The sequence below is a fragment of the Oryzias latipes genome, chromosome 1 (assembly GCF_053564925.1).
Source record: "Oryzias latipes strain Hd-rR chromosome 1, Olatipes_Hd-rR_3.1".
NCBI classification, from domain to species: Eukaryota; Metazoa; Chordata; class Actinopteri; order Beloniformes; family Adrianichthyidae; genus Oryzias; species Oryzias latipes.
The window spans coordinates 18,780,792-18,808,543 of record NC_136237.1 but is presented as its reverse complement, the minus strand read 5'-3'; the positions used below and the strand labels follow the sequence as shown (position 1 = coordinate 18,808,543).

Below are 27,752 nucleotides of genomic sequence, written 5' to 3'. Positions count from 1 at the left end.
GTGATGGTATTAAACCTTTTTTCAACTGCCATCTGATAAAAAGGCAACTTATCTTTTTGGTGTTAGCTTCTATCATCTGTATTTGTGTTCTGTGTGCGGGATCATCCCCTCTGTGTGTGCAGATGTTATCAAACCTCTTCTTGAAGTATTCGGAGTCGGTGTCACAGCAGCAGTCTAACCTGCGGCGCAGCAGCACCGCTCGGCGTCATCAGGCCAACACGGTCAGCTCAAGGTTTCAGAGCAGCCTGCAAGAGCTGCTGGACAAGATGCAAAGGTTTTAGTAAAATTGTCATTCTTTTTTTTTTTTTAATCGGACAAGAAATCCTTACATGCATGAGCTAAAGTGTTTTCACATCTTCCCACATTAAATGTGTACTTTCCACTTAAATTCAAACTGGCGGGACAACCAGCTCATGTCAATGATGACGCAAAGCAGCAATGAGTCATTCTGTAAATGTTCAAATAGTCTAGAATGAGAATTCACATAAAGGCCAAGAATTGAGCATTATGTGACAAATTGAGAATAAATGAAGTAAGGAGTGCTTTTTCTGTTTGACCAACATTCTCTCTCTACTGTGACCTAAACCTAAAGAAACTAGTTTTAAACTTTTTCTTTATACTTGATGATTTGTTTGTTTTTTTCAAAATAAAGCAAATTATTTTGAACAGTAGCCCAGTTTGATTCTGTTAACTTACAGTTACAGTTCTAAAACTAGTCTGTGCTGCGTTCTCAAAGATAATTCTTCTTAGATCACATAAAGAGAAAAAAACTGCTCTTTCTTGAAAAAGGACAAAGCCTCTTATTAAAATCTCAATTTCAATTGTCATTTATCTGTGACAGGTGTAACCCTTACTTTGTGCGATGCATCAAGCCAAACCATCATAAGGTACATTTGCACATTGGAGTGTGCAAGTGTGCAGTTTCTGTCAGTGTGTAATGCGTATCTCATACGTGTGTTTGTGTGTTCTTAGGCATCTGAACTATTCGATGTGGATGTCGTCAACACTCAGCTGCACTACTCTGGCATCATGGACACAATCCTAATAAGGAAGGAAGGGTATCCAATCAGAATGCACTTTGGCAACTTCTTGTCGAGGTGGGTTTCCATATTTATTGCAACAAAACGTCCAGTAGTGAATTTATTTAGCCAATTTTAAAACAGCTGCTTCTTTACAAAAACTTGCCTGAAATGTTTTACATTTATCACACATAGACAGACAAGTGAGTTGACAAAATTATATTTTAAGTACAAAAACAGCAGAAGTCCTTAACAAGAAGAAAGTCGGAAAAAGGAAGTCCAACTTACAAGAATAAACTTGTAAAAATGACAGGAAGAGTCTGCAACAAACAAAATAAAAAAAAGTTGAAGTTCAACAACAGCTGCAAGTGAAAACAACAATAACAAGCAAAAGACCTCAATTTAAAGGAATCAGAGTTGAAGAAACTAATATATGCAGTAAAACCCAAAATAAGAATTGAAAATTTATACAATATGGACATAAAAAATATCCTCAGGATTGATGTACAAGAGAAGGGTGGCAGAAAATGTTTATTTGCTTACGTGCATACTATATTCCACAAAGAAATCTTATTTTGAAACCCACTTGCAATATAGTTCTTCCTGTTTACAGACCTATTTAACCTAACCTAAAGCCACAGGGGTTGATTTGTACTGGTGCTGCAGGTGTTGTGGGTTGTAGAGGGTCTTAGAGAGGAGAGGCAGCATCTTAAGGGGAGCACTGGTGTGTCTTGCAGTTTTACCTTGAGGTTCGTACAACCACCCCAAGGTGCACCATAAATGTAGGATTGTCAGGCATGTGGCAAGTGTTCGGTGATGTATTTGTAAACATAATGTAAGTTATATGCACGTTTGACACATGGGTGAGGCTGTCGCAAGGAGCCGGTACACTGTAGTCTAGTTGTTAGTAAGGTGCGTGCACTGGCTCCTTGCTGAGCTCGCGCAAATGCTTCATGCCCTGAGATGACAGGTAATGCTTAAGTGCCCGAGAGATGCCCATAGAACACTCACACAAACTACGCTCTGATGTATGCACAAAGAGCAAGCACCTTTCCCTTGAATAGCACTAACTGACTTCCTCTGCAGTGCGCAGGGAGGGTAAGATAGAAAAAAGGAGACACATGCATCTCCCCTAATTCACCCTTAATTACCCTCACATGTTGCCCAAGTGTCACCTGCAGCATGCCTGTAAAAAAATGTGCATGAACATTTTTGCTGTATGAGCTCTTTAAGAAATCTTACCTTGATATATCCTAAAATCCACACAGGTAAGGGCAGTTTTGACGACGGCTCTAAACGTGATTTTGAGAGAAAGAAATCGTTTTTTAATTTTTTTAAATGGAAGCAAACAAACTTCTGCTGTAACTGATAAAGTCATGTCAGACTGATTTTTTTTAAAAAGCAGATAACATACAAGTTTCTTCAATGGGAAAATATTACACACAGAACAGGAAGCTAAATAAATAATGCCTATTGTGATGTCTCTCTGTTTACCAGGGATGAAAAGGAATCTATTTCCCACTCACTATTTTGTAGTGCAGTTCTTTACATCTCTTTTTGAAAGACAATAACATCCTTTTCATACAAAGAGGGAGTTGGAGCACCAATTTAACCTTAAAATGTAATGGTAAGACCAAGAGGGAGAGTTAGGATTTACTTTAAGATTTATTTAGCTGTTTAAAGCTTGTAAAGTGGAGGAGCAGCATGTTACAGACATTTTGAAACTTGTCAGGTCAGAATGACAGAATTACATTCTGAATCTCTGCTGTTTTTAGAGCTGTTAGTGATATTATAAATGTAAGCGACCTGCAAACCAATGTAATAATGTCTCCTATTTTACGTCCTCTTTCTAAAAGGCAGCTGTTGTCGTTATTCAATTCTCAATAGTTTTGACATTTCTCTATTTCTTTTCAGTGTGAGAGAAATATTAAATTTTTTCACACGTATCTCTCAAATCTGAAAATGAACATATTTTTTTTTTTTCTGTTGTAAAAAAAAATACAGAGTATCACTCAGGGCCTCTCATCACTGCAGCTGCCAGAGCAGCAGTCACAGTCAGTGGCAATCACATTAAAATACCTCAAACCAAGCTGATATTGGGCAAGTTATTTTCTTAACACCTGCAGGGTTACTTAAGCGGGCAGAAGTGCTCTGAGATTTACAGCTAGAAACGTCCAAGATCCACGGACGAAAGTTAGACACCTGCTGCAAATCTGGATTTCACTGCTTCTTGTCAAGAGTTATTTCAGAATTCAGCTGGCCTTGTCATGTGTGTGTGACATATGTGACCGCAGGTATAAAGCCCTGCTCTGCCTGAAGGATTCTCCACCTGCCGATGGAGAAAATTGCGTTACTATGCTCCACAAACTTTGTCCAGTCAAAAAGGGTTCGTATCAGGTGGGAGTGAGCAAGGTGAGGCTTTTTTCCAAAAAACCTGCCAGACTGCAAAACTCAAATTCTCTGTTCTTTACACAAAGGTGTTGTCTGATATGTGTTAGATTTTCCTGAAAGAGGAGCTGTATTACCTGCTGGAGGGGAAGCGGGACCGTGTCCTGGACATAGCCGCCATGACTCTGCAGCAACACATTCGCACCTATTTTGTCCGAAAGAGCTTCGTCAAATTTAAGCATCGTGTGACCTTGTTTGAGGCTCGCTGCAGAGGCTACCTGGCCAGGTAATGTCACCCATTCACAGCTCCATTCTCACCACCAAAAATTCAGCATTCAAACCTGCTTTGTGTGAAAAAGAAATCTTCACAGCTTTTTTTGTTAAAAAAAAAACAGGTAAATAACCAATAATGTTGTTTTTCCAAGAAATCTTTTCCTGCGACATGGGGCAGCGCATCAGCGTTGTGTATCTCTTCCTGGAAGCTGGCTTATCTGAGCTTTACTGAACAACAAACACATCCCCCTGCTTAAGTCTAGAGTTTCAATCCCTCTGCAATTTAGTCTTTAGTGTTTGATTTTGCTTATCCAAACACACCAAACGTTATCACACAAAACACACTCCTTTGTCCATGATTTGAAAGAACAAGGCTGGAGAATTGAAGCTTATCCATCAAAGATGATTGATTTTAGCATTCACCACCAGACCAGCAAAAGCCAAAAGGTGGGACACAAATGACCCCTCATGTGGCAGTGCATGAAAGGGCATTAAAAAGCCACTATTGCCGAGGTTGTACGTGGTAAAATTCTGATAGCCTTTCAGGGGCGGCTACTTGCTGGTAATTTGATGAAATGACTCATTTGGGAAAACGTGCGCCGAAGATCTAAGCAGCTCTGCAGATGGCATCACAGCAAAGCTTCTTAACCCTGATGACCTCTTCAGATTCACTCCCTTTTAGACACCTTTGTAGCCAACTTGTATATGCATAATATGCTATAAATTATTTGTACCCTTTTTTTCTTAAGAATATATAAATGTCAGTGTAATAAACTGCAAATTTCAATATTAATTACATAAAGCATAAGCAAAACAAACTATCAAATAGTAGTTATTTGAGCTTTGGTGAGGAGTCAATATCTATGTATATTTAAAAAATTAAAGTTCTTTATTTCATTCTTTCTAGATCTTTATCTGCCCACTTCTGTAACAAAAATATAAACGTTTTTAAAAGCTTTGAAATCCTTTATCCATCAATATTTTTTCCCCACATTTTTCATTTTTCCATTGTTAAAGTTCCCCTCTGTACGACGGAGTATTAGGGCCACCAAAAAAAAAAAAAAAAAGTAAAATTACGACATTTTATCGTCCGTTTATCGGAGCATCGCTTGAAGATGAAAGATGTGGAGCTTCTTGTGAAGCATTATTTCCAGGTTTATTATAGGTTTGAAACAAACAGATTCTGAACCTTTGGCGACTCAAAATCAGATTATTGTCAGTGGAGCCGTCTTTCCGGGGTTCAGTGTCAGTAAAGTGGAGTTTCATATGTAAAATAAGGAGCTCAGAGACACGTTTGGGTGTAGAGGAACGCTGCAGCCTTTATTCTCCTTTTCACTCACATACCCTGAAGTTCATCTGTCACCTTACGTCATGAACCTGTCATCAGATCCGAACACCAATGCGGAAGTAAACGTCCCGTTATATCATCAAACAACAAAGATGAATGAAAATAGTCTATTATATTAGCATTAGAACGTTGAAAATGCCAAAAAAGTGATCCTCCTCCTCAGACGGAAGCGTCACACAAACGTAGAGATCTTGTTTTTGGTGGAGGAAGAAAGGATTGAAGTGGAAAGCTGCAGGGACACCGATGGCTTCATCGGGCTGCAGAGATCCTGCAAACCAACCATCAATAAATTAAACTTTAATAAATTGTAAATCAAACAAATGAGCTTCCAGATATTTGGAACGTTCAAGCTCATTCAGATCACCTGTTCAACAAAGTTTAGTCGGTCTGCTCTGTTGCTGCGCGGCGTTCACCTGCTGCTCTGCATGCTCACTTCCACTTAATATCGTAAATTTACGAGTTTTTTTCTCATAAATTTACGACTTAAAATCTTGTAAAATTACGAGTTTTTTCTCATAAATTTACAAGTTTTTATCTCCTAAATTTAGTAGATAAAAACTCGTAATTTTACTTTTTTTTTGGTGGCCCTAATACTCCGTCGTACCTCTGAAATCTTTCCTTTTTTTGATTTTTTGATATGTACGGGTGGCATTTTTCTTGTGAAAGGGGCACAAATGTAATGTGAAATCTTTTTTTTTTTTTCTCAATTAATGAGCTTTTGTCATGTCACAACAGTACATGCACATTGCACAAGCTCCCTGATTTGCCCCGTCCAGCGTGCACATCTGTTCAGGTGCGGGAGAAGTGAAGATGGCACATTGCTACATTCCCCGCACACATTTTGAGTGCGTCCAAGGCTGAATGTCTCGCCTGAGAGCCCCAACCCCAGGCCTGGCTTCAGAGTGGGGCACTGGTGACGCCAATCCGGGCAACGTCATTGGGTCCTTGATTTTTCTTCAGGGGCTTCTAAACCGCTCTTTGTCTGACTCGTCACCCAGGACCTGTCTGCCATGGGAGACCCTAGCAGGGCTTAAGCTCCAGAAAGCTTAGCTCCTGGGATCACTCGAGTTCTCAAACTCTCCCCACCACCTTAAGGTGGCAGTTCACGGGGGACTGAAATAACATTGAATATTTTAAAAAATATATGTGTATTTTGTAATAAACATAAAACATTTTAATTGAAAAGACTCATAAAAAGTAAAGCAAACATTTAAATCTTTTATATATATATTTTATATTTTTTTAATCAGTATGTGAAAATGCAGCATATTTATTCACCACAGAGATGTCTGAATGGATGCATCACCAGATATGAAAAACATGGATCTGGATAGGGGAAAAAAGAGATGGTTTAAGTGTCATGGAGTTAAAACTGTAAATGGAACAAAATGTAATATTCAAATTGTTATATTAACACACCCTTTTTGTGTTTAAATGACATATTGTTGACTTGTTTTCGTGGCACTTGATGCATTTGTATTCAAGTTGCATCTCCTCTGTCTGAGTCTTAATGAACAACCGTGTTGAATTATTTCCTGAGACAGAAAAAAGTTTGTCCTGAGAAGGAAATACCTCATCCGGCTGCGCTCCATTGTTTTGCTGATCGTCACCTGCCAGCGCTACATGAGGGTATGTTCACAGAAAGGAAGAAAAAATTAAAACTGAACAAACGTATGAGGTGTGATACTGTTGTCCTCCTGTCAGACAGTGGTGGAGCCTGCCAGACAGGCGGAGGAGGTGAGTGGATCTGTGGTGAATTTCGCACACACTGAAGGTGTGCCGTTGGCTTAGTGTGCACTTGTGTGCACAGGATCGCATCAACCGAGAAGTGGTGAACGTGACAACACTGCCAATTCCTGCAGAGCTGTCTGGCCTGCTTCATGCTGCTTCAGGTACGCGCACCCAAACACATACCTGATTGCGCAAATACAACCGTCCAGTACATTGGGTTAGCAGTAAAGGTGTACATTTGTGTCACACAGGAGGAGTTGAGCTACACTCTGACTGCTTGGCAGTTGTCCAGGCTCCAAAAGTTGAGGTGGACCCTCAGCTGACCCTCCCCCTGGATATTAACAACTACCTCATGACTCATTACATCCAGGCCATGTACAGGGTACGTTTTCTTTCTCAATGCCTCAAGTTAAAACATTTACTTCTCAAATCTTTAACCTGTCTCACCTTGACCTTAAAAAGTAGCTGAATAATTCTGCATTTGTGACAGTCATCCCACATAAGCAACATGAACAAGTCTCTGCAAGTTATTAAACAACCTTGCTTGTGTATTTGTCACCATAGGAGCCATTGTTTGGGATGCTCACAGCCCCACTGGAGAATTCCCTAATCCGAATGGGGGATGAGCTCAAACATGGAGCCATCCACATTTTTATTCTGGTACAGTCTGTTGGGGAACACCTCAAACTACACACACACACACACACACACACAACACTTGTCCTGACATTAATTTGGTGCCACATTAAGAAATTAATTCAACATAAATACATGTGCACATGCAAGTGTTACTTGTTTGTGTGTCAAATGAACTAAAATATTTTGTTTGTTTGCATTTGTATTACAATTATCAGTCACAGTAATTTTTTCAAGTTTGAACCTCTTAATGTTCTAGATATTAAGATTTTTTATACTTGTGTCAAATTTTTGGTTAAAAAATGAATGTAGCAATATTTTGTCACCAATAGTTCAGGAATTTGTAAAACTAGAGTTTAATTTGAGGCAAAAATGATAAATTATTTGTTTTCGCTCTTTTGTTTTTTGTAATTGTACAGCTTTGTTTTTATGCAGTTTTGGATTTAAGTTCTAAATGATTTACTGGTAAATAACTAAAATGAAATTAACAAACAGACTATACCATTCTCTTCTTCTTATAGATTCTAAGGTTTATGGGTGATCCTGACTTGAATGGGGCTCAGGAAAATCTCTTTGGAAACTACATCATCCAACAAGGACTGGACAATCCCAACCTCAGGGATGAGATTTTGTCTCAGGTAGCCAATCAGGTAAAGTGATTTTTTTTTAATATTTCATCTTTGTCAATTACCATCGTGCTGCTTAAATGTGACCTGATGTCAGTTTCCTTACTGGTGAAGGTGTGGAGAAATCCTAATGTGCTAAATTCCGAGCGTGGCTGGCTTCTCCTCTGCTCCTGTCTGTCAGCTTTTCTGCCCTCCCAAAAGCTGGCCAAGTATCTGCTTAAGTAAGACACACAGTCCTAAAAATTCATCTAGTTTGCTTAAGATTATGACCTTTTGTTTTCTCCTCATTCAAACACGTAATGACTTGACATAAAAGCACTTTTGTTCTTCCAGGTTTGTGTCTGATTATGGGCCGGAGGGCTTCAACTGTGTGTGTCAGCACCGCCTGCTTCAGGGTTTGCAGCGGCTCAGTGTCGGGCCAGAATATGTTCGAACCTACCCCCCGTGTCTGTTGGAGTGGACAGCCAATCGCAAGAGAGCTAACATGGTTCTTCACATACTCTGCTTTGATGGTGAGAGAACCACCAATAGAAAAATCCTAAACTGCGTCCACTGCAGTCCGCTGTATAAATAATCTTTGGTAAATAAGAAACGACTTCGGAGCCAGAACCAGACATTGTGAGGTTCTTAAAACACTGAACTTGTCACAGTGAGCCTCTTTGAAAGGAGTCTTTTAAGATTTTACTCTTTTGGATAATTGATGGGATGCTTTCTCTCTTTTTGACCTGCGTGACCATATTTGAAGTTCACATTTGTCACTATAGTGAGATATTCCCCTTAAAAACACAAATATTGTGAAAAGGTTGTTTGAAGAATTGTATTTATTACACACCTGTAATCTTGAGGAACACATAAAGTACTAAAGAGAGAACTTACTGTAAAAAATATTGTAACTGATCAGCTCCACTTTTTTTTCTTATATTATGTATTCATTAAGATTTTTTTCAAACAAACACATACACACTGGGAAGACAATAGTATGATTATAGCTGTTTTCATCTCACTGTAAATCAGTGTGAGACATCACTTTTTGTGCAAACATACATTACTCCAAATATTCAATTAGTCCATTTAGTTTTTTCTATTCCTACTAATATTCTTACTCCGTCCATCTTGCTGTTTCATCCTCTTATCTTTTAGCAGTTCCCTGATTGTAATAGATCAACTGACCCTCTGCCTGGTTTTGTGTCTGAGTCTGTTTGTGACGCTGTTGACAATTGTCGTGAAACCAGCAGGGATTCAGAGTCCAGCTCATATTTGGGGCTTCATGCAAAATAAAGCAAAGCTGAATGTTGTGTTTTTCTTCTTTAGGCTTGTCTTTTCTTTGTCCGCTGCATTCGTGGACAACAGGAGAAGAGATTGCTAAAAACATATTACAACACAGGTATCGTCTTTCATAATTCACAAGATGTAGCTTGACTCCACAAAGAAAAACTTTGCATATTGATGTTGTTTTGTGTTGGTGTGTAGGGGAGTGTTGGAGGGTCGTCAAGGCTGGTCAGTACTCCTGAAGGAGCCAGCTCAGTGGGTTGAACTAGAGGGCTCAGACTACGTCCTGGACTTGATGTCAGATCTGGAGCTTCCTGCCAACTTTCCCAAACACAACAGCTACTTCATCATTTCAGCACTGGAGCCAAACAGAGTGCGGCCCAATGCCAGCATGTATGACAACAATGCAAACACTCACACACACACAGATGAGATTACACTACAAGGCAATGGCTGTGTGTTCATTTTCTCATTAACTTCCTGTGAGAATGTAAGTGGTTTTCTTTGGGGTTTCAGTTTTTAGAATATCAGATTTTTACTTTTACACGTTTGAAAACCATAATATCAGATTTCACTCTCAACTAAGGTCCTGTTCTCCATCAATACTCTGCCAACCAGTTTTTTTGTTACGCTCTTCTTTGCCCCAAAATACTTCTAGACTGATCCCTTTTTGTTTTTCCAAGTTAAGCGCGCAATTTAGTTTGGGAACTGTGTCAAAACTGTCCCTCTTGCTTGCATTTAGAATCAAGTTTTCTAAACTGAGTTAAAATAAATCCATGTCTTTCCTTAGACTAGGGGTCTGCAACCTTCAACACTTACGAGTCGATTTCTCACTGACCACAACCCAGTAGGAGCCAGAAAGTTTTATTTCACTCTTTAGAGAGACTGATGTGTGGGTTTTTTTGTGTTTTTTTAGTACTATTGTAAATATAAAGGAACTTTTGTTTTTGGTAAATAGACATTATAAGCATAAAGAGAAAATAGCCTTTTTTCAAAATATGAAATAGTTTATAACTTTTTCCTAAAGTTTATGTGACTTCCTTTCAAAATAAAAGACACCCTGTGTCACATTGGATCATCTTATTGCAAATGTAGTAGTACATGGTGCAATGCCAGCAGGGATCAAATCTTAAGCAAAATGAGAAATGTGTAAATCTAACAAATCAAAATTAAATCAGAGATTAAAAAAAAGTGAACCTGACTGTATTTTTCAATTCATGATGCACGTAAAATCCTTTACTCTGTTCAAAAACATAAAATCCGCCTTTATTCCTGTTGTGCTTACTGACCGCCAATTGATTTTCTGTGATACTCGGTGGACAAAAAGCTGTCAAAGCATTTTGTGATACGTACTTTCCTTCAACTGTTTTTGAGTGAGTAAAATCAAATTTGACTTAGTTTACTTTACTTTTTTATTTAGTTACTTTTTACTTTACAGTAACTTTTTAAAATTGAAAACATTTTATTTTTCTTTAACCACAGAGCCAAAATGGGAGGGTAAAAAAGCTACATCTAGCTCCAGAGCCTTAGGTCGCAGACCCCTGCTTTAGACATTATATCTAAAAGGAAGAAAACCGACTTTGGCTTTTCAAAAGTCTCTTTAGAGTTGGACAAAGCGAAAATTGATAAAAGCAAGTGAAAATAACAAAAACGTTTTCTTGAAATACTTAAATAGCTGAAACGGCATCAGATGGTCGCAAGTATTAACATTTTTTTCTCAGCAAAGAGAGAAAAAACATTAATAAAAACATTTTCACTCCTGCATTTAGACTTCAGTTCTTTCAAAACAAATTTTTAAAAGGAAGAGTCGTCCAATGTTCTCACAAAAGATAAGTGGAAAAATTCAAATGAATGGCCACATTTGTGTAGCGCCATTTTTATTTTCCTCTTTCTTCTCCTGTAAAATAGAAAAACCCGTCACACTATCTTATAAGCCTCCGTTTGAAAGGAACACAATGGCTTTCAGTACAATAAACTGTGGTTTCTTTTGTCAAAGAATACAATAATCCTTTTTTTTTCTCCACTAAAGGGAATTTGCATTATTGCAGCTACAGACTGATAGAAACGATTGGGAAATTCTAAAAAGGGTTAGAAATAGGGAAGACAAACAACACAATGAAAATATCCATAAATAAATCATATAAATCAGAGTGTTTTGATCTGATTTGATATAAAAGCAGATGATTGAAACATCTGTTCAGACAAAAAATACTGCAAAAAAGGCATTCTGGGCTGTGAATGAGAAATAACTGAAATGTTACTGAAAAACATAAAAAACATGCATGGAAATCCTCATTTTATGAGCTACACCAATAAAAGCTTTATTTTTTTTTACATTAACACTGTATCAAAAGTATTGTCGGTCAGATCACAGCTCCACTGATTGACCTGCAATCTATCTGAATGGGTCCTCGCCACTCTCAAAATGATGTTTTCAGCTGCGGTGGGTAATTGACATCATGCAGAATGAGAGGTGTCATGAAAAGCAGGTGAAAAGTGCCGGTGTTGTAAAGCTTCTCTCCGCTTGATGGACAATAGTGGGAATCGAACAGTTCAAAGGAATTGCAGTACTGCATGTGCTTTTGCTATTTTGTTTTTTTCTACTGCCATTAACGCGCATAAACTTTGTTTCACAGAAGCCTGTTGGGTGGTGGCTTTGACACAAATGATGACATCATATCTTCAGTCGTACCTGGCTCTGAAGGACTCAGCCCAGGTACATTATTAAGTAAAATCATGTGAGAGCACCCACTGACTGTGATCAGAGCAGACAGCAAAGTCCTCTGCACTTCCTCCCCCAGACTTTCAGCCTCAGAGAGGGATGGATCATTATCTTGACAGCCTGTTCGACCCCGTTCTGTCTGACGGAGCTGGAGTAAGTTGCATAATTCACTCGTTGTGACACATTTGACCACATGTGTGGAGACTCCTCCATCAGCTGGACTGTCAGTCATAGTGGAGCTCGATCGAACCTTTCTGTCTCAGAGTTAGAATGAAGCGAGCCCACTCAATACCTGTCACAATTATGAAGTATTGGTAAATATTTTATGGGATTTTTTTTTTTTGACACAAACACCAGATACAATCATTACACATAATTCAGAGCTCAGTGTGTTTGCCTGTCTAAACCCAAAACTGGAAACAGGACTCCAGACAGCCTCCCCCGTTCATGTAGGTCACATCCAGGTTGTGAGGAGAAGCTCTCAAATGGAATTCCACTTGCTCCACTTTTGAATATACTATTTAGAGTAGCTTAAAGTGAGCACTTAAGGACACTCTGAGATGAGAGGAAAAAAAACTGTAATTAGGGCTTGGTTGCATAAACCTGTCCATTAAAGCACACTTCATTTGTTTCTGCGTATGGATCAGAATCTTACAATAAACTAGAGCAGGGGTCTGCAACCTTTAACAGTAAAAGAGCCAATTGGCCCTGTTTTTTTTACTGACCAATAAGAGCCAAAAAGTCTTATTTTACCCTGAAGGAAAATACAATACTGCTTTGCATTCATTACATTGTTTATTTTTATAATAAATATGAATTGTGATTTTATTTGCATGAATAAAAACAGAAATATAAAGTAAAATCAACTCAAAATGTGAAATTGTTTTTTTTTCTTTTGACAGAAGCTTGCATAATGTACTATCAAAATAAAAGACTTCCTGTGCCAAACAGGATCATCCCAGAGCAGCTAATGCGAAAAGGTTTTAAACAACACAAGGCAAAAATGGCAATATTTTTTTCGTGGGGTGGCTATGGTGCAGAGGTAGAGCAGTCAACCAATGATCAGAAGATTGTAGGTTTGGTTCCTGCCCTGCTCTTCCATTTGTCAAAGTGTCCTTGGGCAAGACACTGAATCCTGCATTGCTACTGGTGGTTTTAGGTTTAGGCCTTCTAGGAAGGTAGTAAAATATTATATAAGTGTACACCATTTACAGCATAGGACATAAGGAATAAAGTAGACCCAAGGCTTAAGTCTGCTTTGGTTAGCCGTCATCCTTTTTCCTACTTAATACTGCTGTAAACCTGAACATAAACATGAATTTATTGGTTTATGATCCAGTAGAAAAAGTATGTAAAGAATTTACAAATGCAGATAATTAGAACCTCTCCTCTGGTTAGCTACTAACCATTGTTGTGCAGGATAAGATAATATGTTCCTTAAACTCATAAAGTAAACTGAGAAATCAGAAAAGACCAGATTTTTTACCAAGTATTTGAAATCTGTGGACTCTGAAGGAAGCGTAGAGCAAATGAAGCTTCTTGTTGTCAGCAGGGGTGGGAAAACCTTTACGTGGTTCATCACGCTCTTAGGGTCACCTCAGTCATAAATGTATAAACTTACTAATCTGAAATAAATCAATGCTAATATAGTAATCATGACTTTAAAAATGTACTAGAATTTTATTCTTCTTCAGCCAGAGAGCCACTATAGAGGGGTAAAAGCCGCATGTGGTTCCAAAGCCTTAGGTTGCAGACCCCTGAACTTGACAATGGAGACACATTTATTGATGAAAAATTATTTTATTCCAAACATTTTTTTTTCTCCCATAAAAGATTACATCAATTATTTGATGATTAAATGTTCTCTGTTCAGTCTGACCAGCGAGGCGGTGAACTTTGGCCATGTCAGAAGCATCTGTCTCCAGCTGGAACAGTAATGTGGTTAAAGTCAGCCATGCTATCGGATGTGGCTGACAGGCATTAGCATGTATCCAGTGTGTTCTACAGACCTCTCCTGCCCAGCAACCTATTGCGTTACGTAGTTAGCGTAATTGTTGCAGCCACCGGATCGCCACTGTGATTTCCCACAGAGGCAGGAGGGATCTGCTTACCAGGAACTGACACTCCGGCAAATGAAGAGCTTACTATTTAATGAGACACGGCCAGCAAGCATAGAGTCTGTAGAATGTATGGGTCAGTGGCTGACTTCTGATTAAAGGTTCACAAAAAGGGGGTGGACGGGGGAGTGTCTTTAAAAACACATCTGAGTTCACATATGTACAGATTTCTCAGAAAAAAACACATCTTTACTGGAATAAAATTTGTTGTTTGAATAATGTACTTGTTTTAAATAATGCATTGCCTGTCTGGGGTCATTTCTCATAATTCAAACAGCAGTTAATCGACAATTCAGCCTTGTCCTTTAGACAGACAGACAGACAGGCAGGCAGACAGACAGACAGAAAAATCCAGAATATCACATTGTCTGATTATTAAAGATTTTATTTGTAAATTATGGTGGAAAATAAGGATTTGGTCAATAACAAAATTTCAACTCAATACTTTTTTACATACCCTTTGTTGGCAATGAAAGCAGTCAAATGTTTTCTGTAAGTCTTCACAAGGTTTTCACAAACTGTTGCTGGTATTTTGGCCCATTCCTCCATGCAGATCTCCTCTAGAGCAGGGATGTTTTGGAGCTGTCTCTGGGCAACACAGACTTTTAAGTCCCTCCAAAGATTTTATGAGGTTGAGATCTGGAGACTGGCTAGGCCACTCCAGGACCTTGAAATGCTCCTTACTTAACCACTCCTTCATTACCTGGGCAGTATGTTTGGGATGGTTGTCATGCTGAAAGACCCAGCCACATTTCATCTTCAATGCCCTTGCTGACGGAAGGAGGTTTTCACTCAAAATCTGGCGATACATAGCCCCATTCATTTTTTCTTTTACATGAATCAGTCGTCCTGGTCCTTTTGCTGAAAAACAGCGCCAACGCATGATTTTTCCACCCCCGTGGCAAAACCACTCCCAGGTGGCTTGTGACAAACTTTAAACAACACTTTTTATGGATATATTTAAGAAATGGCTTTCTTCTTGCCACTCTTTCATGAAGGCCAGATTTGTGCAGTATACCACTGACTGTTGTCCTATGGACAGACTCTCCCACCTCAGCGGTAGATCTCTGCAGTTCATTCAGAGTGATAATGGGCCTCTTGGCTGCATCTCTGATCAGTCTTCTCCTTGTTTGAGTTGACAGTTTAGATGAATGGCCGGGTCTTTGTAGATTTGCAGTGGTCTAATACGCCTTCCATTTCAATATTATTGCTTGCACAGTGCTCCTTGGGATGTTTAAAGATTGGAAAATCTTTTTGTATCCAAATCCAGCTTTAAACTTCTACACAACGCTATCTGGGACCTGCCTGGTGTGTTCCTTGTTCTTCATGATGCTCTCTGCGCTTTCAACGGCCCTCTGAGAATATCACAGAGAAGGTGCATTTATACGGAGACTTGATTACATAAAGGGTGGATTCTATCTATCATTATTAGTCATTTAGGTCAACATTGGATCATTCATTGATCCTCACTGAACATCTGGAGAGAGTTTGCTGCATTGTGATTTTCTATCTCTCACTGTTCAAATGAACCTACCATTAGGATGAAATACTGTCACTTTCTTTTTAGGTGTGCAAACCAACAAAACCAGCAAGGGATCAACTACGTGTTTCCTTCAGCCACTGTATATGATATAAATCCTTTGAATATATGATGGAGTCTTCCTCTCTCACAGGAAATAGAATCAGCTGCGGGACTATCCAGCAGGATGAAGGGAGCTGGGGGAGTGGGAGGGAAGTGGCAACAGCAATCTGGCCCCCCACTTCCACCTGGAGGTCAGTCACAAAGACACTGTATTCAGATGTGCTTGGCTCCCTGTCCTGCTGTTATTACATAGCCACACTTTGAATCTGACATGAATCAGATGTGTTTGTGTGTTAACAGCTGTGAGAGTCCTTCCTGTGGGAGGCGTGATGTCGCCTCCTGTTGCTGCAGTGGCCCCTGTAACATCTGGTTTGTATCAAGTGTGATAAAAAATGTTGGGGGGACACTTAGCAATCAAACATAATTTCCCTTCGCTCAATCATGTTTGATGTGTTTGTCCTCCAGATGCCCAGCAGGCTGTTTTGACTCAGGAGCAGCAGGCAATTGTGAACCAGCAGGCCATCATCATGGTAACGTCTCAGCTTGGGCCTGGGTTGATTCATTTGCGTCACTAATGTTGTCATTTGAGGCGATGATCCATTAACTTGTGTCTCAGGCCCAGCAGATGAGCATGCAGGCCATGGCAATGGTCGGCAGCCCGGTGTCGAGCCCCCCGACCTCCCCCATCACTAGCCCTCCCATGAGTCCTCGGCAACGTCACCCACCAAGCCCCTACGCCCCTGCCAGCCCATATGCTGCCATACCTCCAAGCCCATATGCAAACATCCCACCGAGTCCCTATGCTAACTTTACTCCAACTCCTTATGCTGTGGCAGACATGCATCCCAGCCTTTACCCTCCTACTGCGCAGCAGGAGCAAGCTCTGTCACAGCCTCGAGCTCCGCCTCCTGCTGGCCCACAAGCTGAGCTTCAGGCCCGACATCAACCCCGCGCCCACCAGGCTGACTTCACCAAGGCTGACAGAGCTGAGGCCATGCAGCGCAGAGTTGCCCCCGCTGCACCAGTCAGTAACCTTTTCTCTGATTTATACAGAAAAGTTTTAAAAAGCTTTAAAAAATGCATTTACCCAAGGGAATAAACTGTTCAAATCAAAAACTCTCAAAATTTATCGTTTTAGAAGAAAAATGTTTTTGTGTCTGAAAAAAATGAAGCCTTCCAACATAGAAAGTAAAAGGCAAAGAAAAATTGTGATGCCGGTTGAAACATTTCACCTTCACAGCAAGAATTTCAAAGCAAGACTTTAAAATACACTTAAAATAATTATCATTGCAAAGAATCAAGAAGAAAAAAAAACATCTCTATCTGTTACCCAAACCGCGGTTTCCCCTGACCGAACTTCCACAAAGTCAAACACATTTCTAATGAATGTCTGCTAAATTCTGATACAAACCCTTTGTTGTGTCTGTCTGTGTTTTTCAGGCTCAGCCAGGTAAACACAGCTCCCCTCAGAGAAAGGCTTCAGGTGCGTCTGTAAACAAGGAACCAGCCAGGAAATTTGGTACGGGCGTGTGACAAACACAAAGTTCATTCAGTGCACTCACCCAAAACTCATATCTGAGATACCGCAGGGAATGACATATTGGATATTTCATTACGTGCCTGTGTTTTAAGGCCCTGAAGTGATGCCTCCTCTGCCCCCTGCTGGAGAAATGGTGAAATACTCGCCTAAGTCTTCAGACTACATCATCCCCAGTCATGATATCAAAGGTGAACTATTGCAGGGGTCTGCAACCTAAAGCTCTTTCATCCCTCCTTTGTGGCATTTTTTAAAATCAGAAAACTGGACAAAATGAGGGTAAAGGCTTTAGAAAGAGGTTAATTAATAGTTTAAAGCACACATCCTTATCTTCTGTTGCACAATAGTATGTAGTTCAGAACCAAACCAAAGTTGTTAAATTATTTAATTGCATTTACATTTTTTAAAGATTTTTACAATAATGTTGTCATATTTAATTATTCAATACTAGGAGAAAAATTATGCGCTAAAGTTACAATGATTAAAAAAAAGCATGTTGGACTTGGATTTCTTATATTTTTAATTTAGGTAAATTTGATATTGGTGAAATGATCTTTTTCAGACATATACTTTAAAGTTAAAGTTAGGACGAAGTGAAAAATATATTCAAATTTGCTGCAGCAAGAGGATCTTGTGTGACACACGATGTATTTTATTTTGAAAGGAACTTGTGTGTGCTGCTGTGAAAAGTAAAAGAAATTAAAATAGTTAAATACAGAAAAATATAAGGCTGTCATAGTTCAGTTGCCGTAAATATTTAAAAGGTACATATTATAAATAATTGGCCTAACAGCCACAAAAACATGAATAAATATTATTTTTCTAAACTGACTTTGTGGCTCTCACTGGGTTATGGTCAGTAAGAAACATGCAGACCTGTCCTGTAGAAAAACACATTTATTTGCTTGTTTGTTCCACGTTTTCTGAAAAACAAGAAGAATGAAATAGGTTTTATTTGTCTTTGTGTGCCCAAAGTTAACATACTTCTTTTTGTTAAAAGAAATCATCAATAGGTATAACTCCCCTCCACCGCCTCCAGACCCAGTACCCCTCGGAAAGAGGTCAGTTCATAAGCACACACTCAAACTGACAGTTAGGCTTGACAGCTCTGCAAATATTTGCTTTTGTTCCAAGCTTACTTTATTCTTCATTTTTGTTTGTGATATTGATTCAATCTGCAGTCCAATCAAAGCTAAAACAAACCTTCAGTTTTTGTGTAAAGCCTTGTGTTTACACAGAGCGAACACTTGCAGTGTGCTCGGTTTTCAACATAGCTAAAAGCTGAGTTTAGAAAGCTGCAGGGCTTGAGGCTGGCTTGTTATGGATGTGTTTAGGAGACCAGAGGGGAAGTTTCAAAAGAAACAAACGCCTCGCGACGAAGCTTTGCAGATTCTCAAACCCCAGATGGACAACCCTCCAGCTCCACAGGTACACATCTAAAAACGTAATCTCCTAAAATACTGTTTGCCAAACTCACAGCAGTGGGAAAGCATTTGTTATGATTATTGACGTCCAAAAATTTTTTTCTTTTTTTTTCAGCCGAAACGTCCCATTGCCCCATCCCCGTCTGCCTCTGCTGTGAAGGATGCAGGCTTCAAACCTAGGAGCGCAAAAACAAAAGCGCCTTATCGTCCTCTGCCCAAACCTCCCCCAGGTACTCCCCAGCGCTAACCGGTCCCAACAGCATGTCACAGGCAAAGCTGCAAACACTTTTGTTTGCTTGCAACATTATGCACCACACAAAAGGCCTTTTTAGTTTAGTCTAAAACAAGACATTTAATATTTATTTTTATGACTGTTTTATGTTTTTAAATTTCAGCATTGGTTTGAAGTCATGCCCCTCAGGTTTTATGTTTTAGATGTTCAGGTGGTTTCACAGGAAGCCTGATTTAAATGTACATGTTAACGTCATTAAGACAGCGAGACCAGACTAAGACCAGATTCACCGGTCATGCTGGATTAGTTACCATCTGTGCCACTCAAAACTAAAACTGAAGTCTTGGTGTTTCAGATCTTCACTTGTCCATTCATCTCAAAGACCCACTATGATGAAAATTGTGTTTTTGGTGTTTTTAGTGTGTTCTTGTGGCATTTTTCTAATGATGGAGGACATATATTAAGAAAATTAAACTTAAAATTGCTTTTCTGAGTATTTCTTTATTCAAATCGTCGTGAATCCGTAGCAGATGGAAAAATGCTCCTATAAAAACAGCTTAGAAAGTACGCTGGGTGAGCCACAAGCCCCCTGCTCTGCTCCACTCTGATGCATCCACTTGCAGACAAATCCATGTATGTCTTGATTTTCCTCATCTGAGCTGGCTTTTGGCTTAAAACTGTGCTAGAAAACTCCAATATTGTTCACCATTGTTGTTGGGGTTGTGAGAGGCTGTAAACTAGTTGGAGAGCGTGTAAACAAACAGTTGAAACTCTAATGAGCTCTTGCTGCTCTGCAGAAACTACACTATACCACCAAAAGTTTTGGCTCACCTGCCTTAACTCACATGTGAGCTGAAGTGCTATCCGATTCCTAACTCATTGAGTTCAGTATGATGCCGGACAACCTTTTGCAGCTATTGCAGCTTCAACTCTTCTGGGAAGGCTGTCCACAAGGTTGAGGAGTGTGTTTATTGGAATTTTTAACCATTCCAATTTTTAACCTTCCAAAAGCACATTGGTGAGGTCACACACTGATGTTGATCGAGAAGGCCTGGCTCTCAGTCTCCACTTTAAATTACCCCAAAGGTGTTCAATTGGGTTCAGGTCAGGACTCTGTGCAGGTCAGTCAAGTTCATCCACACCAGACTCTGTCATCCATGTCTTTATGGACCTTGCTTTGTGCACTGGTGCAGTCATGTTGGAAAAGGAAGGGTCTGCTCCAAACTGTTCCTACAAGTTTGGGAGCATGGAACAGTCCAAAAGGTTTTGTTATCCTGAAGCATTCAGAGTTTTTTTCACTGGAACTAAAGGGCCAAGTCCTGAAAAACAACCCCACACCATAATTCCTCCTCCACAAAATTCCACACTCTGCACAATGCAGTCCCAAATGTAACGTTCTGTTAGCAACCTCCAAACCAAGACTCGTTCATCAGATTGCCAGATGAAATAGCGTGATTCATCACTCCAGAGAACGTGTCTCCACTGCTCCAGAGTCCAGTGGTGGCGTGCTGCTTTACACCACTGCATCTGACGCTTTGCATTGCACTTTTTTGATGTGTGGCTTGGATGCAGCTGCTCTGGGATGGAAACTCATTCCATTAAGCTCTCTGCGTACTGTACTTGGGCTAACCTGAAGGTCACATGAAGTTTGGAGCTCTGTAGCATTTGACTGTGCAGAAAGTCAGTGACCTCTTTGCACCATGTGCTTCAGCATCCGCTGACCGCTCTCCATCAGTTTACGTAGCCTACCTCTTCATGGCTGAGTTACTGTTGTTCCCAAACTCTTCCATTTTGTAACGATTGAGCTGACAGTTGGATGTGGAATATTTAAGAGCGAGGACATTTCAGGACTGGATTTGCTGCACAGGTGGCATCCTATGACAGTATGTAATTCACTGAGCTCTTTCACAAATGTTTGTAAAAAACAGTCTGCATCCCCAAGTGCTTGATTTAACACACCTGTGGCCAGGCCAAGTGATTAGGACCCCTTATTTTGATCGTTTTGGTGGCTGAGCCAATACTTTTGGTAATACAGTGTATATATATGTATATCCTAGAAAAATAACTTTACTTTTGCTAAAAATGGCGTAATCTTAAGGGAACACTTTTAGAATATCTCAAAGGATAATCAGAGTGGGTCTTTAAACCAACTTCCAGCATGCTGGATTCACAATTTTCCATAAAATCTCCCTGACTTTGTTTGCTTCCTTTTCTGAAACAACTATGAGCACAACAGCTGTGATTTCTGCTTCAGTGCTTTGGGTCAGTCCTGCAGGGCCTATTTTTTTCAAAGTAGCAAAAACAATTTTATTGCAGCAGTGCAGAATTCTGCCGTTGTGCATTTTCTTTTGTTTTCTTTAAAAACCCATTTGAAGTGTTACAGACTACAGTTTTAATTTACACACGATCCAAAATTATACCTTTTCTTCACATGTCCGCTTTGAAGGGATTGTGTTTAAAAAATGCTTTCGTTTTTCACATTTTTATGCAATCTTTTTGTTCAACCCATGGAATTAAATCTGAAAGTCTGCAGTTCAATGGCATCTGAGTTATTTTATTTAAAATTCACTGTGGTAAAGTACAGAAACAAAATTAGAAAGAATGTGTCTCTGTCCAAATATTTATGGTCCTGACCGCATATAGTAAAAAAAAGGGGATGTCTTTTTAAATCCATTTGTTTTGCATTATTTGTTGAGATTTATTGTTTCACTTTGCCTTCAAATGCCACTTAAATACAATGTTAATCAATCTTTTGAAAGGTTATATTCATTAAACTTGTTTTCCTGCTCATTTAATCCCAATCTCCATCCATCATATGCCACTTATCCTGCATTGATCTGCACTATCATTTTTATTTATTTCCCTCATTGCCTGTGTTGATAAAATGTGCTATGTTTTGTTATTTTTTACTGCACTGCAAAGACGGGGTCCTTAGAAATTAGTCAAAAATTATTACCCCATTGGCAGATTTTCTTAAAAAAAGCAACAAAATCTGCCAATTAATATTTTCAGAAAAAATTGTTACTAAGACATGTTTTCTCAAGCAAGGTTATTTTGCTTTAAAAAAAAAACTTTATTGATAAAATTATTTTTCTTGCCAGACAGAAAACAAGGGTCTTTTTACTTTCTTAAGAACCAGTTTTTGCACAAATAGTCTTTTGGACGTGATCAAGCACCCACATCATTACAGCACACAAGCTCACCATCCAGCTAAAACTCTCTGGTTTAAGCTAACCAAGAAAATGAGGAGTCAACAGCCCGTTTCATCCCCACTGATGACTTAACATGCTCTGGCTCTATCAACACTCAGAGGAGGCTGAAGTTACAGAAGCATGACAGCAGCACAGAGATGCCTTGTTTCTAATTCGGGGTAACTCCTTGTTTGATGCAGTTTCTCGAGAGCTGCCGGTGGAGATGGAGACCATCCAGACGCAGCTTCATCGGAGCACCAACGACGAGCACTACACCTACACCAACGTTCCCTGGAAGCTTTATCTCAGGAAGGAGGTGTGTGCATGCATTAAGGCACTAACCAGACGGGAGGTCATCAGACATTCTGGCTGGTTGAATATCAAACTCCACCGCAACCTCTTTTAACACACAAATCAAATTTAATAGAGAAATGCTTTTTTTTTTCCCCTGTACAGGTATTTTATCCCAAAGATAGTTTCAACAACCCCCTGGTGCTTGATCTCATTTTCAAACAGGTATGCATTATTGGTCATCTATTATTCATCATTCCCACCTCTGTGTGGACTCTGCATGACAACTGATATAAGAAAACAAAATTGCACCCTAAAAAAATGGATGCCCATATTTGTAAACATGGCTCTGAGCAAAGTTGCAAACTCATTTTAAATACTTGGTCTCACAGTTGGCAAATTCGAGAGTACAGTTTATTACACTTTTTCGTTTCTTTTTGCCACTCTGGGCTCAATAATCTTTGCTGATACAACAGAAAGATCACAGGAAGATTGGACTAAATTATTTATTTAAAAGTTCTTCTCTGTCCTCCTCTCTCTTCTCCAGATAGTAAATGACACCCTGTCAGAGGCATGTGTTCGCATCACCCGGGATGAAAGGCAGAAAATGAAAGCCCTTTTTGGTAGTCTGTCTGTTCCTTCTGAATGATCTTTTTTTTTTCTTTAGGACCGTGTGCTCGCGTTGAAACTCATCTCTCTGACATTTATGAACCTGTGTGCCTGTTTCTGTTGAATGTCAGCCAAACATGGAGTTCAGCAGAATATGGATCCGGTTGAGGAACATGTGAAGAAAACGGTTGTGACAGCCGCCAGGGAAACCTGGCAAATATACTTCTCCAGACTCTTCCCTGCCTCGGTGAGGGTGATGATGAGTTCTCACTGCTTTTTCTTCATGTTTTCTTTTTAAGTTCTAGTAAATGGGAATCTATGTGTGACTGCAGGGTAGTGTAGGAACGGGTGTGCAGGTGCTGTCAGTGTCCCACAGTGGCATGAAATTGCTGAAGACAGTAAAAAGCAGCACTGCAGCTCCAGACTATTTCAGAGTCCTGCGACCCTACTCGTAAGTTGTGCTTTTAACTTCTTATTTGCATTTTTTGTTTCTTTTTCTCCAGCCCTGGTAAGTTTTCTATTTGTGGTACCTTCATTACTTTACTGTAGAAAAGAAGTGAAGTTTAATTTTAAAGTCCCATTCCAATCATCTTTTGATCCATTTTTGACCAAAATAATTTAAAAAAAACTGTAGCTTTCTAGGACAGATCAGTGGTTTCTTCGCCTCTACTTTGCCTCTAAGATGTAGGCGGGACCGTTGGCGCAAAGCAACCCCACTCACCTTTCCCTTAACCATTACAGAGCATAGGAAAGGCTCTGCAATGGTCGCTCCTTTAGGCTGAGCCACTCTCCCATGGGCCCACCACCCGTAGGAGACCTCAAAAAGGGCCGGTGCAATGTGGTTTGGGTGACAGTCGAAGGCGGGTGCCTCGGCGGCCCAAACCCCGGTCATGGAACTTGGCTTTTGGGACATGGAATGTCACCTCTCTAGGAGGGAAGGAGCCTGAGCTTGTGCGAGAGGTTGAGATATAGAGTCTATATAGTCTAGATATAGTCGGGCTCACCTCCACACATAGCCTGGGCTCTGAAACTCAGTCCTAAGAGAGGGGTTGGACTCTCTACCACTCTGGAGTTGCTCATGGTGAGACGTGGCGGGCTGGTGTGGGCTTGCTTGTGAGCCCCCATCTCAGTCGCCAAGTTTTGGAGTTCACCTTGGTGGATGAGAGGGTCATGTCCTTCCACCTACGGGTGGGGGACAGGTTCTGACTGTGGTTTCGGCTTACAGGCCTAACAGCAGTTTGGAGTATCCGGCCTTCTTAGTGTCTCTCGAAGGGGTACAGGAAAGTGCCTCAATGTTGGACTCCATTGTCCTCCTGGGGGACTTCAATGCCCATGTGGGCAATGACAGTGGCGCCTGGAGGGGCGTGATTGGTAGGAATGGCCCCCCTGGTCTGAACCCAAGTGGTGTTTTGTTATTGGATTTCTGTGCTTGTCATAGTTTGTCCATAACAAACACCATGTTCGAGCACAAAGTTGTCCTTTAATCCACCTGGCATCAGGAAACCCTAGGGAGGAGGTCAATGATCGACTTTGTAGTTGTTTCAGGTCCTGTGTCTTAGACACTCGGGTAAAGAGAGGGGCAGAGCTGTCCACCAATCACTACCGGTAGTGAGTTGGATTCACTGGCAGGGAAGACTTGGAAGACCCAAACGCACTGTGAGGGTTTGCTGGAAATGTCTGGCTTAGCCCTCCGTTAGGGAAGTCTTTGACTCCCACATCCGGTAGACCTTAGAACAGGTACAGAGGGAGTTTGGGGACATTGAGTCCGAGTGGACTATGTTTTCCACTTCCATTGTCTGCTGCTGCTCGGAGCTGTGGTCGCAAGGTCTCTGGTGCCTGTCGCTGCAGTAACCCCCAAACCTGGTGGTGGACACCGGAAGTAAGGGATGCCATCAAGCTGAAGAAAAAGTCCTACCAGGCCTGGCTGGCTTGTGGGACTCCAGAGGCAGCTGACAGGTATCGTCAGTCTCTCCCGCAACTCTCCCGAGTTGCGGGAGAGAGTCCAACCCCTTTAGAAGCTCGGTCACCCACGGAGAGCTCGGAGTAGAACCGCTGCTCCTCCACATCGAAAGGAGCCAGTTGAGGTGGCTCGGGCATCTAGTCCGGATGCCTCCTGGACACCTCCCTGGAGAGTAGTTCCGGGCATGTACCACTGGGACATGAGGAGCTGGAGGAAGTGGCCGAAGCGAGGGAAGTCTGGGCACCTCTGCTTAGACTGCTGCCCCTGCGACCCAGTCCCGGATAAGCGAAGGAAGATGGAAGGATGGATGGAGGAGAGAGCGTATTTTACACTTTTTTAAAACACAGTTTTTGTCTGCTTCTGATTCACAACAGTATGAGTAAAATGAACTGAAATAAAATCTTAAGCGGAATTTTCTTTATACATGTCCTCCATCGTGAAAACAATGACACAAGAACATGTTAAAAACACCAAAAACACAGTTTTTATTGCAGTAGGCCTTTATGCAAATTTTAAAATTAATTCATGATTTTAATTGTTTTTTTTCTGGGACGATCTACCTTACTCAGATATGCAGACATCCTTTTTGTGACCATCCCCTCGGAGAACATGCTGGAGTTCAATCTGATCAATGAAAAGCTGATTCTCTTCTCAGCCAAAGCATCCCAAGTCAAGCATCTGGTGGACACCTTCATCAATGAGATCAAAAAGGCAAATCGCACACAGTTAACATTAACAAAGTTCATGTTCCAGACAGGACAATAACTGCAAGTTTTCTTGTATACCAAGAATTAAACCATCAAGTTAAAGATAAACACCTCCCTCAAGAACTCCCAAGCGTAAGATTGCTGTAATTGTAAATGTGTTTCTTATCGCTCCTAGGACTCAAACTACGTGATTGCAGAGCGTAACTTTGTGACAGATGACCGCTCCATGCTTGTTTTCCATAAGGGGGACATCATCAGGCTGCAAGTTATGGATGGGCTGGAGAAAGGTTGGATGCCGTTTTAGCCTCAGACCTGCTCTGCTCCGGCTAAATCCATTCTCCCAGCTTCAAAACAATTGCTGTTTCCTGCAGGTTCCAGCTATGGCTGTGTCGTGAGGAAGAAGGTCGTGTTTTTGGAGGAACTTAAAAGAGACTCCCAGGACTTTGGTGAGCTTTTAAGCCTTCAAATGCTTTTAATCAGTAGCAGAATTGTCGTGTTTTTGCATGAGTTTTGACTCAATGCAAACAGCCTGGTGATTCAAAATGACAGCTTTGAAATATTTACCAACCTGGACCGTGTCTGCTTGGCCTCCCTGGGGAGGTAATAGTATTTTCAAAACAAGAAAGAATAGGGCAGTGACATGACAGCAGTCGCTGCTCTCCGTGAATATGATATTGAATCCGAAAATTATTTTTCAGGTGGAAGACGGCGAGGCAATTTAAAAAGTATTGATTCATGTTCTTTTTTCAGGATATAAAATATGAAATAGGATCACAAATGTCACATCAAATAGATGCTCCACAGGACAACGACAGAGCGCGAGCATCTTGGAATATATTTGTTTGTTTTTTTAGATTGCTTTGAGTTTTTTTTTTCTACATAAAAAAAAGAATAAAAGAATCATCCATAAATTATGAGGATGGTAATTGTTGCAAAATCTTACTTACATTTTTATCATTGCATTGTGTTTTTTGAAAATAATTTACATTATTATAAAACGATTTACTCAAGAAACTCAAAATCATGATATTTCTCAAAAACTTGGTTTGAACTGCAAAGAATTGCTGACTACCAGGTGGACAAAAATCTGAAACGTTTTTAAATAGCTTTGAGTTATGAAAATAAAGCAGAATAAGATATAAAGCACAGATGACTGCAGTGCTCTGTATCTGTGGCTGCACCATGTGCCGGGTTATCAGTGTGCAGGTGGAGCAGAATCAGGTCTTGTAATGATAAGGAAAAGCGAGCAGATAAAGATCTGGCTTGCTGTCAAAGGAAAAGCAGATTCCGATGAGGAATGAAGCTCCTCTAAAACTGCCTGCAACAATACCAGTTATTTTCTATGCCTCAGGGTGGAAGTTTGGCGCTGTGTTCGGCCGCTCGGGTGCTTTCCCAGCTGACTGCGTGCGACCCGTTGCTCCTCCTGACTTCCTGTCGCTGCCGCTGGACCGTAAGTCTGAGCCTCGAGATGGAGCGGGGCAGTTTGCTGTGTCTTCAGCTGTCGCCGTGGCAGTGGCCTCCACCATGGCTGCACATGAGATTGATCAGACTATTGAGGTCAGCCGGAAAGCATACACCTGCTCGCACCTTTTTCATCTTGTCGTAGTCATGTTTTTATACACTGTCACACTCTGCCTTCCAGAAAGTTTCCCTGGATGGTTTTCCTGAAGCAGATCTGGATGAGAGGCTCCTGCATGACAGCAAATACAACATGCTCGAGTTTGCTAAGAAGTTTTTCAGACAGCCGCCCAGTGGGAAAGAGTGAGACGCAAACATCTGCTGACACTCGTCCTTTTTATCATGACATCCACGGTTATGTTATTCCTGTACATTGGCCAATCCAAAACACTCCTGTTCTTTTTATTTCACAATGAGCATTAATGTCAGCAGAATAGACCTGTTCACAGATACCGCAGTGCATTAAATTTTGGGAGAGGTCAAAGGTCCTAAAAGGTCCAAAAATGTGCAGAAGTCAAAGGCTTGTTCTGGGGCCATTGCTGTGTTTTTAAGTGCTACAACAAGCGCCGACTTCATGTAGAGTGGACAGAAGAGGATTGCAGTGTCCATTTAGATGAACCTCTTCACAAACA

General features: G+C 40.5%; 1 protein-coding gene across 1 annotated transcript in view; it reads left to right on the top strand.

The window, feature by feature from the left end:
* Positions 1–27,752, top strand: part of myo15ab (myosin XVAb) — a 65,099-nt gene that overhangs the window by 21,672 nt on the left and 15,675 nt on the right. The window contains exons 25-60 of the mRNA XM_023958435.2: positions 123–274; positions 842–887; positions 973–1,097; positions 3,314–3,431; positions 3,518–3,693; positions 6,573–6,657; positions 6,733–6,765; positions 6,839–6,920; positions 7,011–7,141; positions 7,324–7,419; positions 7,917–8,045; positions 8,136–8,242; positions 8,355–8,533; positions 9,333–9,405; positions 9,492–9,683; positions 11,927–12,006; positions 12,092–12,165; positions 15,803–15,902; positions 16,012–16,080; positions 16,177–16,241; positions 16,328–16,735; positions 17,152–17,230; positions 17,344–17,439; positions 18,249–18,309; positions 18,583–18,676; positions 18,788–18,902; positions 22,296–22,411; positions 22,552–22,611; positions 22,934–23,009; positions 23,127–23,242; positions 23,328–23,446; positions 25,525–25,666; positions 25,838–25,949; positions 26,034–26,108; positions 27,014–27,219; positions 27,305–27,423. Coding sequence (XP_023814203.2) covers positions 123–274; positions 842–887; positions 973–1,097; positions 3,314–3,431; positions 3,518–3,693; positions 6,573–6,657; positions 6,733–6,765; positions 6,839–6,920; positions 7,011–7,141; positions 7,324–7,419; positions 7,917–8,045; positions 8,136–8,242; positions 8,355–8,533; positions 9,333–9,405; positions 9,492–9,683; positions 11,927–12,006; positions 12,092–12,165; positions 15,803–15,902; positions 16,012–16,080; positions 16,177–16,241; positions 16,328–16,735; positions 17,152–17,230; positions 17,344–17,439; positions 18,249–18,309; positions 18,583–18,676; positions 18,788–18,902; positions 22,296–22,411; positions 22,552–22,611; positions 22,934–23,009; positions 23,127–23,242; positions 23,328–23,446; positions 25,525–25,666; positions 25,838–25,949; positions 26,034–26,108; positions 27,014–27,219; positions 27,305–27,423 — 4,106 coding nt within the window. The remainder of the gene's footprint in view (positions 1–122; positions 275–841; positions 888–972; positions 1,098–3,313; positions 3,432–3,517; positions 3,694–6,572; positions 6,658–6,732; positions 6,766–6,838; positions 6,921–7,010; positions 7,142–7,323; positions 7,420–7,916; positions 8,046–8,135; positions 8,243–8,354; positions 8,534–9,332; positions 9,406–9,491; positions 9,684–11,926; positions 12,007–12,091; positions 12,166–15,802; positions 15,903–16,011; positions 16,081–16,176; positions 16,242–16,327; positions 16,736–17,151; positions 17,231–17,343; positions 17,440–18,248; positions 18,310–18,582; positions 18,677–18,787; positions 18,903–22,295; positions 22,412–22,551; positions 22,612–22,933; positions 23,010–23,126; positions 23,243–23,327; positions 23,447–25,524; positions 25,667–25,837; positions 25,950–26,033; positions 26,109–27,013; positions 27,220–27,304; positions 27,424–27,752) is intronic.